This window comes from Sparus aurata, chromosome 4 (assembly GCF_900880675.1).
Source record: "Sparus aurata chromosome 4, fSpaAur1.1, whole genome shotgun sequence".
Lineage (NCBI taxonomy): Eukaryota > Metazoa > Chordata > Actinopteri > Spariformes > Sparidae > Sparus > Sparus aurata.
The window spans coordinates 22,586,182-22,602,982 of NC_044190.1; the positions used below are offsets into that span (position 1 = coordinate 22,586,182).

The following is a 16,801-nucleotide window of genomic DNA, read 5'->3' on the forward strand; positions in this document are numbered from 1 at the left end:
GGGGTGTTTTTTTTTTTTTTTTTTCCGTCGGCATAATTATGTGTGTTTTAATGATGGAGGGAGATGGAGAGGAAGGGGAGACTGTGAAGCTAAGCAGGTATCAAAATAAAGGTGTGTAAGTAATGTGGAGAGTAAAGTAGCATCAGGACGAATTCATACTGAGGAGGAGGAGGAAGAGGAAGAGTTACCTGTATGAGCTTTAATAAGGCAACACGAGGAGCTGACACTCTGCAATACGATGGCGACAGCTTGTGGCCATTTTTAAATATTGCACACGTGTACCCAAGTGACCATAACCGGAAGTATAACAAGAAAAATGATTATTTCAGCATTTAAATAAAGGGGAAATGCACCACTTTCCAATATGCCACCCTTCAGTGGTTTATTTCAAGTTTATTTGTGTCGCACCATTCAGACACAAGGCAACTCAAAGTGCATTGCAGGGGCATTACAGTAAAAGACATTTAAAAATGTAAATAGCCCACATTAAATACAAGTTACAAGACATCAAGGAGCAAAACATTTAAATAAGTCAAGAAATAGGAAAGTTAACTACAAATAAAATGGGTTTAAAAGAGACAAGACTAGTGAATAAAAGTCACAGTTCAGTGTAAAGCCTTGACATGGCTTTAGTGAAAGGCAGTGGCAAACAGAAAGGCCTTCAGTTTTGATGTAAAAAGAGGTGAGAGGTGGAGCGGACCTGCAGTTTTCAGGGAGTTTGTTTCCAGATATGTGGCGCATAATAACTGAGCGCTACTTCCCCATGTTTAGTTCGGACTCTAGGCAGCTTATAAACCAACCGCAGAGCAGAGAGTTTGGAAATCTATTCTTTTTTTTCAAAGTTTTTCCAAATCCTGCTGAGACTTAAGTCCTTTTATCCTATATCCTATATCAATGTTTGTTTTTAATATTCTGTGATATTATGTGGTAATATTACTCTGTGATTTTATGCTTTTATCCTATGTAAGGTGACCTTGGGTGACTTGAAAGGCGCCACCAAACAAATAAAAATGTATTATTATTATTATTATTATTATTATTATTATTATCCTGGATATATTTTTAAGGCAATTGTAGGCTGCCTTTGTAATTGTCTTGTGTGTGGTTGCTGAAATTCAGGTCTGAGTTCATGATTATTCATGACTATATAGATGATGATGTGGATAGTTCAATTATAAGATGTTCCTAAGAACAATATCTGGACTGCCAGATGGTGAAACATCATTCTGGCTGCTGTTTATTCTCCTCCAGCTGGACTCTGTAGTTCAGCCCTGCACCGAAAATGTGGTCTACAGTGTGACGATGCAGACAATTCCAGAACCAGCAAAAAAGAAGAAGTTAGAAATAATGAAACAAAAAGACGATAAGTCAGTGGGTGTCTAAGGTAACTATGAAAGGTGTGATATATAGTTGCTGGAGTACAAATGAAGTGGTATTGATGCAGATGCATTAATTGACATACCAACAAATGGACCATCTCACCTCTGACCATATGGAAAAAAGACTGCAGAGCATCAGGACAAAATCTATGTTCTGCACTTGGTGGCTTATTGAAACACTTCATCAATGGCTTCTATAACATTTTTACTTTCTTTAATTGTATTCTGATGACATGCTGTACTAACTTATTTGTGCTATACATTTTTACTCAAAACTGTACTATCGTATTTGGGATTTTTTACATTCATATCAGCAGAGCTCATGTCTAATTAAAGCGAAAAAACCAATGATGATTTATGAACGAATCTACTATCAATGATTCATCAGCGAGAGCTTCCAAGGTTTCACAACGTGGCAGCAAAGTTGTTCACATTAGCGGCTTGTGCTGATCAATAGAGCACAATAGTTAATGATTTATGAATTATTAACATAAGTCACAATCTATAAACCCTTTAAAACGGTGGCTTATGAGAAAGTGGTACAGAGAACGGAATCCATACTTTCTTGCAGATGCCGACATGTTCATAACATCGATGTAAACAAATGGAAGCCAATAAAACATGTCAGGCGCAGTAACTGTTTTGTCTCTCTCTTCTGATGGTGTATGTAACTGTGCATGGGTGAACGGTCCAGCACAACCACGCCACAAATGGCAGCCTCAAAAATGGAACAGTACGCATTACAAGCTTCAAAATCACGGCGGGGATATTTTGTCAGATTCCACAAAGTGTATCATCCGACTCATAAGCATTCCACGTCCATTACACCCAAAATGAACAATCAAGATTATATTTTGCTCACAGCATCTAAAAAAGATCCCCTGTAATTATCACCATTATCATCGTCGGGATAATCTCGCTCTCAGAGCAGCTTTGGGATCACACCGACCGGCTCCCCAACTCACTCACCACACAGCACCAATTACCAGAGGTTAATGGGGCGGCAGCCTTCCTGGTATGAAATGCGCCTCTCAGCAGATTAAACAAATACCGACGATGGCCTTAATTGGTGTACACTGTCTTCAACTCAAATACAATCACAGCTGCTGTTTTCAGCTGATACTGAAGCTCTCTTTATGACTTAATGGAGCACTGGCCCTGGTCACGAGTCCCAGAATCTCTGAATAATAAACCAGTAGTGAACACCATGGCAAAAAAAAAAAAAAAGGAACATTCCCTGGTTACTTTCTGGCGTCATGGTCAGGGGTGGAGGAAGTAGATCCCTTACCAAAGCAAACACACCATTACAGAGATGTAAAAAAAAAAAGAAAAATTACATCACAAGTTCAAGACCTCAATTCCAAACTCCATTTGAAGAAGAAAATAACCATTGATCAGTATTCAAATGACACCATCTGAGACATCTGTGGTCTAAATCACTGTGGTGACATCTGAAACATGACAAGAGGCCCCGACTTGACACTACTTTTCTGTACAACTATTTGATTTATCGTGTAACAGTGAAGCTGGTGCTTCTCCAGCGTTTTTATACATAATCTTAATCTAGAAAGTAACTAATATGACTGTCATGTATGCATCAAAGCAGCCTACAATTTTCCTATGAAAAGTATAGTGTAGTTCAAATGTTTTGTAGCTTGCTTATGATACTCTACCTGCTGAATACTGTTCTTTTGTGTCACCTGTTGGTCTGCAGGTGTGGTCCAACACTTTGATCCAGGGACTTGAGGAGAACATGACACTGAAGAGGAGCTAGAAGTGCTAAAAGGCAGGGCCCACTGTAAAATTATGTGAGTGACTGCTCACATTTTGTCCATAAAGCCATTTTAACAAAAACTATTCAACTGTAACTTAATGGTCAAGATACTGAATAGGGTTGCCACCTTGGATTTGTGGAAGGATGGGAGGATGCACAGTGGTCAGTTGCTATCAGATCCTTCTTCAGAAAGCTGCATCTACTGATCCCAGTAAAACCTCCACACCCCCCACAACAACCCTGCTGCTGCCTCCTCATCAGTCACAGGCCAGAAGCTTCAATGATGTCACTCTTTGTGCATCAGGTCTTTTTTCCCAGTTACTGCTGAGGTAATGACAATAAGATGTGTCAGGTGGTGTCACTGCACAAATCGTTCACTTTTGTGACATTTCTTTACAGTTGCGTTTGACTCTATCCTAGATCACAAGACAGCACTCTTGCTCCAACTCCATGGCAACAATCACTAGGACTTGTGACTCCATCAGCGGACCAGGAGGAAGGATGCAGTTCCCAGGACAGTGGAGGTGAGAACAGCCGACAGACAGAGAATTTTAAAACACCACATCGTGCAAAGGCCGTCTTCCTGGAGGACCATAAAGTCAGAGAGGAGACATGGCCTTCACCTGATTCTGTCTTTAAGGGCAGCTCATATGGTCATCCATCATTTGCCAAATACCCATACCCGTCCATTGAGGAGGCTGTTAGAAAGACCCCCACCCTGAACAAATGGTTCAGTCCATCCCCACCTGACCACAAGAGGCTGTTGAAAGGCACCATAGGAGAAGCCTCATCTCCCCTTCTTCTGCTATTTTCACTAACAGTCAAGCTGCTTAACATTCAGTCTTAATTCACAAAAATTTACAGTAGAATGAGTTATACCAAAGGAGAATGACCACAGCAGCAAAAGTGGGACAATTCTTATTTATGTCTCTGGTTTCAGAACATGATTTTAAAATAAAGAATCTCCTGGACACATGTCACATTTACATTTACCTGCCCATTGACTGTAACCCTAGCAACAATTGTCACTCTGAAAGCATACATTGTCAGTCTTAAAGGAATAGTTAGTGTTTTTTGAAGTGGGGTCATATAAAGTACATATCTATAGTCGATCTGTATACGGAGGTTCTACGGTTGAGAAAATGTAGTGCCAAAGGAAGGGTGGTCCGACGGCGATGTAAAGCGCTGTGAATTTTCACTATACTACGTACACTTGAGCTGTTGCAGATTTTTTTTAGGTGAGCCTTGTTTTAGGTGGTTAAATTTCGCTTTTTCTCTGGACCCCGTTCACTGCAGTACAAAGCTGAGAGTCTGGGCTGAAGGGGCTCTCTACTTCTTCAAACTGAGGCTGCGCTGATCGGTGATCACGGTAGGGAACAGATCGACTATAGATATGCACTTTATATGACCCCACTTCAAAAAACACGAACTATCCCTTTAAAGTCAGCTAGCTAACATAGCATAACATAACCTAACCACTCACTCAGACGGATCAGCAAATGTTAGCTAACCAGCTTTCATGCTGTTCTAAAGAATTCATACATTTCAAAAAAGTTTCATGCTGCTTTTACCGAAGCTACTAACTTGTTCTGAGATAGTGACCTACGTTTAATTAACTGTGCATTATTCATGCAGTAAACACGGCAGAGAAAAAACGAACAGAACAACAATGGAGGTTTGGTGCACTGAACAAAACAAAAGTCCATGGCCAGTTTAACTGGATATAGTTGATTATGTTCTAGACAAATTTACCTCAACACTCGACAGTTAGATGAGACATCTTCAGCTTTGTGTTCAGAGTTATTTCAGAAACATTTGAGGCAAAAACAAATCTCACCGACATGAGAGGGAGGCTGGCTGCCTTTTAACCCGCACATGTACTAACTCACTTACTGGGCTTAGACAACACATGAAGGTAGCCACTATGTGGAGCTCGCTGATATATGAAGAGCATATGGGCTTACCTGAGATCGGTAAGTAGTGACTGATCTGTACACCTCCCACACAGACATGAATACACCTGTACTGAGCAGGTAACTGTACACATAAAGCAGATTCGTACAGAAAAGTTTACTGACCGTGTTCGTGTCCTCAGAGAAGAGCCGCTCCAACCAGAGTGAAGATCCGTCAGTGACTGATATCCTCATCTGAAAGTTTTAGAGGGAAATGCACTAACTTCACGCGGGAAAAGAGAGAGACCGCCCCTTTTGGCGCGCAACACCTGGATTTGTCAGAAAATCTGTGGGCGGGACTTATTTTGCGTGGTTTACGCGGATACAGCCAAAGAGTCATTGAACTGTTGAAAGCTGTTTAGCTCAGTTGTTAGAGCAGGCATCCCATGTGTGTTTATTTTTGACGGGGCGACTCCCGGCTTGGGATCCTTTACTGCATCCTGTTTCCTGTAATCTCTGTAATCTGTCTTGTCAAAAGAGGCTAAAATATAAAACAAATATTCATAGAATCAACACAGATAAACAATTGTTAATAGGATTAAAAAGGGTCACTTGTTTTATTGATATTTCATTTCTCTGGTCTTTATTTGTTATTATTCCAGTACTAACGGAATGTAATCAAGTTACATTGCTTTAATATTGTAATCGTGTGAATTCAGGTAATTTGGACACCTCAGCTCAAGTGTTATTGAATATTGTTCTGTACTTTTAAAATTAATGAAATTAAATGTGAATGATGACTTTATGGGGGTGATGTCACAGAAAGGGGTGGGGCACTTGTACATTATGTATATAAGAATTTATTTCTTACCTTTTTATTATTGTTTACTTTGTACTGTTATTATTGTTTATCGTTAAATTGACCTGTCTGTAGGCTGCTGTGACAAACAAATATCCCTTCTTGCAGGACCAATAAAGGAGTTCTGATTCTGATTCTGATTCTGAGTCAATCTCGATCCATGGCAATTGAGGAGGTCAGTAGAAAATGTTTCTAATATTTTATCACATTATGTTTGTGTTGGGACGTCACATGGTTCTGACATGAGAGCGGCCTAAAGTGCACTGCAAAGGAAAGTGCATCGACCCTAATGTCCAGTAGGTGGGAGCGCACCTGAATGCATCTTCAGTTCTGCAATGACCAGAAGAACGGAGAAAATAAGAGCAACTGCGTGCCTGTGACAACCCCAGTCCCAGAGTGACGTGTTGCTGGAAACATCAGCTTTCATCAGCGCAACCGTTCATAGACTGCGGTCAAGCTAGCCGCACCTTTTTTTCCGGTGCACAAATGGACTAATATTTACAGTAGTAGTAATGAAACCACTCTGAGGAGCTGCTGGTAGTAAATTTTGGGCAGACTGCAGTCTCATAATCAGACCCATGAAACATACGATGCTTTTACAGTAATTATTCCTGGTAATAAACAGAAGGTAACAAGAAGGTATCTGGATTTCAAAGTAAAGGACGGAAAGCATTTTGACAAAGGATTACTCATACACATAGGGGCGGCTGTAGCTCAGTGGGTAGAGCTGAGGACTAGTAACCGGAAGATTATCCCTGGCTCCCCGGGACAGGACTGAGCTACATGCCGGAGTATCCTTGAGCAAGATACTGAACCCCAAATTGCTCCTGATGTGCAGTTGGCACCTTCGTGGCAGCCACTGCAATCAGTAAGGGCCCTGCGACCCTGGCCTTCGCCCATAGAGTCACTGGATTTGGCCCCAGCAACCCCTGCTCCACCTTGAAAAAGGTGGTATAAAGCGGTCACCCGCGACCCGCATGGAGAAAGCGGAAGAAAACGAAACAAAACGAAACGATTACTCATACACAGTAAAAGTACTTCATAATATTCATGCAAGTAGTCTACGAAGTACCAAGTTCATCTGTATATAAATCTTGGACTACTTTTGGAAACTCTGGTTTTTTTTTCTATTTTGTAAATAGTATATCGCTAGTGGCTTGCATGTATTTGCTTCTCTCCTCCCATTTCAAATGTTGACGCTAAAACTTCTTTTTTAGCATTGGATGGAGGCGCACGCACGATGCACCTCATCACGTGATTGGACGACGATGTAGACTATTTAAACATTTTTGATGGGAACCTTTCTAGACTACAGAACGAAGGAAACCAAATTAAGATTTTACATTTTCCCCAAAAAATCGGGACAAATTGTGTCCTAGTAGAGATTTATATTTTAAGAAAAAAGAGAACAATTATGGGAAAAACGGAACGGGTGGCCACGCTAATGTTGAAATGCATGTAGCTGACATGCTAAACTTTAAGGGTACATGGTAAACAATGTGAGGTTACCATAGCTAGCTAAGGTCGAACAGGCTAAAACTGTTGCTAGGTTACTTTAGTTAGCTAAAGTCAAATGCAGTGTTCCGATATCCATACTTCCCGTACTTACTATACTTAGTTTGAGTACTTAGGGTGTTCCAATATCGATGGCGGCAAAAAGAAGTGTACCTAAAGGACCCGGATGGTGCCCTCATAACGGCAAAAATTTTGAGTGTGCAACGATGTACACTTTACGCACTCAACGGCCGCCATCTTGTCTACGTAGCGGAAGAAGCGGAGCCAGGCAGAGGCACTCAGCTTGAATTTTTTTTTTTTAATGGCTACTGAGACGACAGCGCCTGTAGCGGAGCCATATTGCAGGATTGTAGGACTGTAATTGTTAAAAAGTAAAGTCGTAGATGTCTTTTGTTCACCGTTCAAAGCCGGATGTTTTTGGCGGGTGACAAGCCGCGGCGGCTGTCGCGATCGTAATTTCTGGTAAATGCACCACAGAGTATTAGATTTGGAACAACACTCACCTGCTGAAATCTGCGTACTAAGTAAGTGCGGAACGTGTACTACGTTTAAGTGTACTCATGGAAGTATGAATATCGGAACGCAGCAAAACTGTCTAAACTATAGCTAGGTTACCTTAGCTGGCTCAAGTCAAACCGGCGAAAACAGTTGCTAGGTAACCATGGCTGGCTCAAGTCCCTGCTGAAAAACCAGCATAGACCAGCATAGCTGGTGACCAGCATAGACCAGCATATGTTGTGTTTTGGTGCTGGTATGCTGGTGCTGGCATGTTGATGCTGGTATGCTGGTGATCAGCATCCCATTTCATATTGCAGAGTATGAGGAGGAGTGAATTTGGCTGTAAAAAATCCAATACAGGGCACAGAGTCAGTGAGGTTGTCACAGAACACCAAGTTTATTGAATACAAGCTTCAAACCTGCAAGATTTTGGGCTCATTTGAAGGCACCTGAAACAAACTGCACTATAAATGCAACACTTTGTTTGTTGCTTCCATTTCTCTCAAAAGGTTTAAGTTAACAATTTTATAAAGTTTTTCTTTTAATTTCTTCTTTCAGATGTTGAGCACACATTTGTTAAAATCCAATACAATAAGCCATCCAGCTGACAGGTGTGGCAAATCAAGATGCTGATTGAACAGGACTCAGGCACAGGTGTTCCCTGCCAGCATGGGCAGGGAACTTCCCATGCTGGTGCAACATCACCAGCAAGACTATGCTGGTGGCATATGCCAGCATAGACCAGCATGGAAATCGTGCTGGTCTATGCTGGTTTTTTCAGCAGGGGTTGAACAGGCCAAAACCGTTGCTAGGTTACCTAAGCTAGTTAAAGCCAAATTTACATGTAATCTTGCAGGATATGTTTATTTTTTGGCCTACTATTCAGTTTCAGTGAGCCTTGTCAATCTAGATGTAGTTATTCATTTGTGATAGGATATAATGCTATGATATCCCACAGGTGAATTAGAGGGAGAGAAGGAAAGAGGAGCCCATTTCATGTGAGAAGTTATCATTGAATTACTGCTAAATCAAATGATATCTTATGAGGCTGGATGATGTGAAATAAGTGATTTGGGGGTTTTTTTTATAGGTGAAGTACATGTTTGGCCATTAGGGGGAGCTCCATTACAGCTTAAAAGGCATAGCTTTGTTGTGAATGAGTGTTAGATCTTTACCTTGTTTACCATACACCTTCAAAGAACCAATAATCTTATATTGTTGCTGCATATGAGAGTTGAGTTTAGGAGACACATTTGCAGTTTCAAGCTGATTAAGACAAGTCATTCAGAGCAAGTGTAGCGGTTAAATGTGAAAATGTAAGATTGCTCAATTGCATCAATTAGACTGATTGTATTCTAGAGCTAAATTGTATGCTAGATTGACCTTGTTGCCTGTTGTTGTTGCTTTTTCAGAGTATAGATTATTATATGGATGATATATGTGTCACCATTTAGTCATTTAGTCACCCTTTTTCATGTTATCCTCATCATCAACATCATCACATGTTTTGTCTACACATAGGCACCCAATGAAACAAGATTGTTGTGAGTTTACTGGAAACCACACATGGTGAGGAATTCCATGGATGGAGCTAAAACAATTGGACTTTTATTTGCTTATTCATTTGGCAGAAAAATTATCTGCAGCTATTTTCCTAGTTTAATGTGGTAGGCATATTTCAAGCAAAATTAGGGAAGAAATGCTAATCATACTGTCATCCCAGCTTCTCAAATGTGAAGAATTTCTGCCTTTCTCCGTTTATGTATCATAGAAATGGAGATGTCACCGGAACTCTCGGAAACTGGAATGGGCATCATCTCAGCATTTTGCTGATACAGTATGGCCTAAAACAATTAATCAGTTAATCAAAGGGATAATGGTTGAATATACCGATCATGAAAATAATGGTTAGTAGCAGCTCCGCTTGTAATCACCTGATATTTTTATGTTAATTTGGCCTGATTGCAGATAAGAAGAAACACATTTAGGAGGATCTCACATGAGTTTACTACGCATTACATCATGTGGGGTTGGACAAAGGCCACTGCAATAACAGAATAGTTTTTTTTTCTTCTTTAAATTGAGATTAGAGATACACACTTTGTCCACTAGGGGGAGCTCAAGTACAGTTTAACCGCCGCTGCTTTGTTGTAATTGAGTGTTTGGGGTGCTCCTTGTTTATTTATCATATCAGGTTCACATGTGCTGAACCATCAGCTCTAAATAAAGCACACCCGCCTCAAAGGGTAGCGATGTTTTTTATTGTCCTTATGAAAACTGAGCCTGCTTTTTTTTTTGTTTTAAACACACCGACAGCTGTTCCATGTGGTCAGTGTGGACAACATGGTTTATGGTTTGCTGTTATTTCTGTGTCATTTATAAGGCTGCATCATATATTTGGTGTACATGTGTTCGGATAAGGACAGGAGGCAGACTTGCTGGAGAAACAGCTCACTGTCATATCTGTCAGTTTATCCGTATTATATCATTAGAAGGAGTATTAATACGTCACAGTTTGCTATTGTGGTCACTGATGTCAATTTTGTATTCATTATATTGATTAACATTATTATTATTGTTGATTGTGTTGTCAGCACCGAGCTGTTTATGAAGAAGAAGAAGAAGAAGAAGAAGAAGAAGTGTCATTAATAGGTGTCTATATTGTTTTATTGACATGCAGGAATCTCGCAGTTTTGCAGGTTTCTCGTGCGCTGGGAGCGAAGCAGTCAGCAGTCGGCTCTTTTGTTCCGAGAGCGGATTCAGCGAGTGTGTGTGTATGTGTGTGTGTGTGAGAGAGAGAGAGAGAGAGAGAGGGAGAGAGAGAGAGAGAGAGAGAGGGAGGAAGGCTGTCTTTGGGATACAGCAGAGTCAGTGAGGAGGAGAGAGAGAGCGGGATGCTGACAGACTGCTGATAGATGGTTAAAATGGCGAGAGCTTGTTCGACCCCAGCGAGCCACCGAATTGTGGCACCGTAGGTCGGAACATGTAGTAGCCTTGACCGGGAGCTGGACACCTTGCATGTGTGTGTGTTTCCTTTTTCTGCCCCCTTTTTTTTTTTTTTTTTTTTTGGGGTTGAATTTTTGAACCCCTACGTCTGTTCGCCTCACGTTGTTTGGTCCAAGTGCCGGAATATTGCCTCCCGAGTGTATTTGTTTTAAATGGCATCCACAAGGCGCCGCCGCCTCGTTCCGTGCTTTTTGGGAATATTCCTCAATGCTTTAATCGGTAAGTGGCTCTATGTTATCGCGGTGGTGCTGTGAGAGGGATTGTGAGAGGGGGAGACCCGCGGGGGTTGGTGTGCAGCTAGCCGGAGCACGGTGCACGCTGCACGCCGCGGTAAGTGCGCCGCTGACCAGCAGTCACCCTGAACTTGGCCCCCTTTCCGATGTCCGGCAGCGTTCCGGCAGTAAAATGCCAACGTGAAGGCTAATGGCAGGAGCTGCGTGCACTGCGGTGTGTGTACCTGCAGGTCACACACACGCACATCCACTCGAAGCACGTTTTAAACTTCTGTTCGTGCATCCTGCAGAACTTCAAATGTTCTCTGTGCTGGTGTTTGAGGACGCACAGTGTAGTCAGCTCCTGGACGTCCAGCCAGAACCACAATAATACACGTTAGCCACGTGCAGTGTGCTCAGAGGAGCTTCTGGGATAGTTTTCCCGTGTTTATTTTCACAGGGACACAATGAGAAGAATGTAAAGAATGTCCTGCTCAAAGGTTGTCCACTGAGAAAGTCACATTTGTCGAGTAATAGCGGTGAAATGTGCAGGAAACACTTGCTGGTCCTGTCTGTTATCAGTGGAGGTTTTCTCCTCATGACTGCCTTTTAAAGTCATGCGTTCCAGTAAGAGCAGGGCTGCAGAGTTACAGCAACTTTCCCATGTTATTGTGAACCACATGGTGTCAGGATTAACTATTCAGCACTGAGGGGAGAATCAGCACAAAATGCTGTGATACTTACAAACCAGCTCCGTGTAGTTTCCAACTCACAAAGGTCTCATTTAGAATACCAATGAGGTAATAATAGAATCGTGGAAAGTTTTATTTGATAAATATCATTCTGTAAGTGAATAAAGAAGCTGTCCTCCGAGGGAAGGTCTCCAGAAAAGTGTTGGAAGCTTGAAAGGTGGCGACTTTTCTAAATAGTGTGCATTTAAATCAGATATTAAAGGGGCAATATGTAGTTTTTGGACAAGAAATTGAAACTCCAAATGTGTATATTTACAATATTAATGAGTTAATAATACAAACTCAGAAATATTCATCTTTTTCGTAAAAATTTGCAAAATTGAGTCCCCGGAAATGTGTTTGAAGCTTGAAGCTTGACTTTCCTGATTAAAATGTATTTCCCCAAAAAATAATAGTGTGCCTTTAAATCAGACGCTGTGTGGTTTTGGAGAGGAAATTCAAACTCCAAATGTGTATATTTACAATATTAACGAGATGATTAATAATACAAACTCAGAAATCTTCATCATTATCATAGCTGAATATACAAGCTGTTCTCAGAGGAACATAAGGTCCACACAACACTGTTTGAAGATAGAAAGGTGTCAGGGTCCGCCACAGATAAACAAAGTTAAACAGGAATAAACTGTTGTCCTTAAAGGTCAGTTTGTTGAGTTTGTTCATTTAGTTTGCTAGGCATCGAAACAGATCAATGAAGCTCTTTCTCTTCTGATTAAAATTTCTTCCCCAAACGTACACAGTGCACCCTTAAAGGAGATATTAAGCCATGTAGTTTGATGGGCTTACAGGCTTTTGAGTTGCAGTTCACGGTGGCCTTTATCTCTTAACGTGGTCATAATGTCCTACTTCTTAAGTCTTGAAGCTAACTTTAAAAGGTGACACATTTCAGCAGTAGATGGGGTTTCATATCATACCAGGGCACTTCTGAAGCAGATGATGTCCCTGACGGGTCGGTGCAGCACACCAGCCCGTGCCTGGGTGAAATGACAGTGGTTATTGCTGTGGGGATAGATTAAAAGACTGTGGTTATTGCCTGCTGGGGAGAATATTTGTACAGATTAAATGTCAAGACTGTCCCTCTCCTCCTTTTCAAATTTTCCCTTTTTTGGCCCTTTGTTCACTATGATAGACAGTTTCTCTCTCTATGTGAGGCCCCTTAATTCAAAGGCAGGAGAGAGTATTGAGTATTTGCAAAGCATACCACACAGGGACCCACAAAGGCCCCCACTGGAATCATAAAGGCTCGCGCACAGTGGTTCATAACATGTTCAGTCAGAGGACTGGGAACAAATACTTCAGAAACAGGGCTCTGTGATGGATGCAGTTCCGATTTACACGTCGCATTAAAGAAGTGGAGCTCTTTCAAGTGCTCTCTCTGCCTCCGAGTTTCGACTCAGTTCAGATAAAGACACTTTTTACGACATTAAAAGCAGAGTTGATAAGAGCGAAGGCAGCAATAAGAGGAGTATCTGTGTCAGATCTCCTATGGTCTGAAGAGCTCAAACAGATAAAATGCAACAGATCTTTCAGAGGATCTTAGCTTTACTTAACAAAGGGTTATTGTTTGCATTGGTTGGATTGGCCGAGTTAGCTTGAGTCTTTGAAGCCGTCAGAATAAAAGACACTGTGAGTTTAAACTTCAAGCAAAGAAAAGCCCTGAGAAGCTTAACTTAACTTCATAACTATTTAATAAAGTATGATGTCATTTATTTGAATCCAGAACTACCAGAATGTATTTGGTGTATTAGTATGAGGGTTTGGACTGTAATACTACAGGCGAATACCTCCGCGAGGGAAGACTGTACTGTGCATTGACAGTGGAGAAGGTGAATTGTGCCACAGCTGTCCTACATCTCCTATCACGCCAACATGTGGGCTATTTCTCAGCATTCTTGTGTTGCATTTTACTGCTGTAGCCTTTGATATTGTCACTTGTGCGTAACCGTCACTGAGCTGCTTTCATAACAGATGAGTATCGGAGTATGTGAAACTACATGCTCATGAGTATAAAAGTAGCTAGAAAGGAATAGTATTGATTAATAATTCATCAAGCAGAAGCCTGGGAGGGAGGTATCAATGCTTGCATGCACAGTTGTCCCCCTGGAAATAGAACACATATTGCCTTTTAGCCAGACACTATATAAAAAATAATAACTAATAAAACACACCCACTAAAACTTATGAAAAAGAAATAGAGCTCTTCTGTGGATGCTCTTTCTAATAGTTCATTTCTACTGGTGGCTGGTGTTTCATCCGTACACATTCTGCTTGATCTGATTGCAAATATATGACTTTTGCACTGCATGCCGGAAGACACCTTTAAAGGAATACTTAATACGTTTGTAAATCTATCCCTACTTAATCCTTTTTGAAGTGGAAACGCTGCTTCCATCTACAGTTCAGTTCAGAATATTGGAGTCCACAGTTCTCGTTCCGTGTGCAAAACCAACCCAACATATAGCTGCAGCAGCCTGTCGTATAGAGTAAAACAGGTTGCTAAATTAAATAATATGTTGTATTTGAAGTTATGAACGTATTGCCAATGAACTGCAGCAGATAGATGCTGAGAGAGTTCGGCCTCATTTCCATGTAGCATATATGGGAATCTCTGCAATCTTCAATATACATAGGAAAAAAAAAGACAAATAGTTAAAGGTGCAATATGTAAGAATTGGCCAACAGTTAATTAATACTCCAATCAAATAGGGGGCAGTATGTCACAAGAGTAAAGGCCATCTGCTGCCGCCTGTTGCTTCCTTTCTCTACTTATCTCAGTTAACCGCGCAGTTAGCCGTTCTGTTGACTGACTGACGGAGAACTGGGGGAGTGTTGGTGTTGTTTACTGTCAGACTATCAATTCTTGGGGTACAAACTGGCGAGGGGCTAGCTAGTTAGCACGCTAACTTCAAGCGATAACCCCTCCAACAAAGTGCATAGACGTCATCGACATTACGCCAAAACTTGCTTGCATTCTCTCGAAAATTTCCGCCAGTCTTTTAAATCTTTTAAACTTCAACATATTGCACCTTTAAAGAATGCGAGTAATGAATATGATAAATCAATACGTAAGCGCTTAATGAAGCTATTATTACTATTCATACATTTCGAATAGAGACACAGAAATTTATGAAAATGTAAAAAAAAAAAAAAATCTCGCAATGTTAATGACATTGTGAAGATTTTCCAGGATCTGTCCCTTTTTCCAGATCCATACCAAGAGTTGATGGGGTCTATTCTGGGGGGGGGGGGGGACCCATCCTTCAATCAAGTTTTATTGAAATCCATTCCGCAGTTCTTGTGTAATCCTGCTGACGAAACAACCAGCCAACAAACAAACAAACAAACACGGCTGAAAAAAGGGTTCGGTGGGGGTGTATGTTGTAATTACAGGCACAAAACAAAACTGTGTGGAAATGTAGCACAAGGAGAGCCAACAAAGTTATTTAGCAATTTAAGCAATTTTAAATCTGGAAGCCTGGAAGATTCCATTAACAATATCATAGTATGTAGCATTTACAAGATACAAATACTTAGAACTGATCAATTCCAAAACAGTTTTTTCATCAGGCCTTGTGATGCCAAGCAGCTGCGTTGTTCATACTCAGTTAGCTCCATCAGTGGTGCTCGTGTCTGCTAACTACATCTGTCTGTCAGTAGCTGCTGGGTGATCCTCACTTTACAGTTGCAGCAGTAAACCTTTGTGCCAGCCAGCCACACTTATCTGTCAATAGTAAGCCAGAGCATGAGCCACGCTTAGCCAACACTTGTCTCTGGTCTCACCCAGTAATCCTACATGCTAGTGTCTCTTTCCTCTGCGTGGAAAGAGCATTAGGGTGTGTGTGTGTGTGTCTGTGTGTGTGTGTGTGTGTGTGTGTGTGTCCGTCTCCTTATCTAACCATGAAAATCCACGGCTGTGTTGAATTGTGTCTGTGAACATGTGTTTTTGTGGATAGGCGTGTTCTTGCCACAGGTTTCTGCAGCTGTGTTCCCCTCTCTGGATGCTCAGCATTTACAGATGACCTGAACCTAAACCACACAAAGTTCAAAATCTGGCTCTTATCTCCCTCGTCTCATTGGATCTGTCATATGTTTCCAGCGTTGCCTCCAAAAATGATTTTCTCTGACCTTTTTCGAATGATTGTTTGTAACCACCCACCCGCCCAGAGCTCAGGGTTGCATTAGCCAGTCAGTCCAGCAACATCCTTTATTCATTAGGAAAGCCAAAGCCCGAGAAGCTTAACATTGTTCTAGCTAACAGAGGAAATGCTTATTAATTGAAGTCATGAGGAAGTAAATACAACATCAATAAGCCGTTTAATCAACCCCGAATCAATGACACTGTAACATGGAGCACTGTAGTGTTAGTATCCTGTTTGCTGCAAGGCTTGATAACACTGACTAATGTCATTTGACAGCTTTAAAAGCTAAAAATAAAAGGCCCCCGCTATGTTTAAATTTGGAGAAAGGTTAAATGTAACCCTCAAATGTATGTATAAAATACCTACTTTACTTGCAAGGCATTACCCTTGTTTTGATCAATCATGAAGTGTGACTGAGTGGATGTGTGGCTGCATGCTATTTTCCCCCTAGTTGCTGCTTCCTGTGTGAACACATGTGATCATTGTTGGACCAAAGGAGACTCAGCTCAGTGGGCAGCATCATTTTAGAGAGCAGCAGCCCAGGCAGCGGGATCACCACTTGCCAGCTAAGGGTTAAATATTTCTCCCACCGCCACCCCCTTGTTTTTCACAAGTGGTAGCACTGATGTCTCTCTGGTCCCATGGCCATTTACTTACTGTGCTTGTTGAGTGAAAAAAAAGGGAAGGGGGGGGGGGGCACATTAAAGAAGGGATACCAAGCGAGAGGAGAGGAAGAGGAAATGTTTCTTTGCATTATGCCCCATATGTGATCTTC

The 16,801-nt window shown here is 41.3% G+C and overlaps 1 protein-coding gene across 1 annotated transcript in view; it reads left to right on the forward strand.

Annotated features, from left to right (window-relative positions):
- Positions 1-10,760: 10,760 nt before the first annotated feature.
- The window catches only part of igdcc3 (immunoglobulin superfamily, DCC subclass, member 3), a 67,730-nt gene continuing 61,689 nt past the window's right edge, over positions 10,761-16,801 (forward strand). The window contains exon 1 of the mRNA XM_030415351.1: positions 10,761-11,142. Within this exon, the coding sequence (XP_030271211.1) occupies positions 11,076-11,142 (67 nt within the window). The 5' untranslated portion in view covers positions 10,761-11,075. The remainder of the gene's footprint in view (positions 11,143-16,801) is intronic.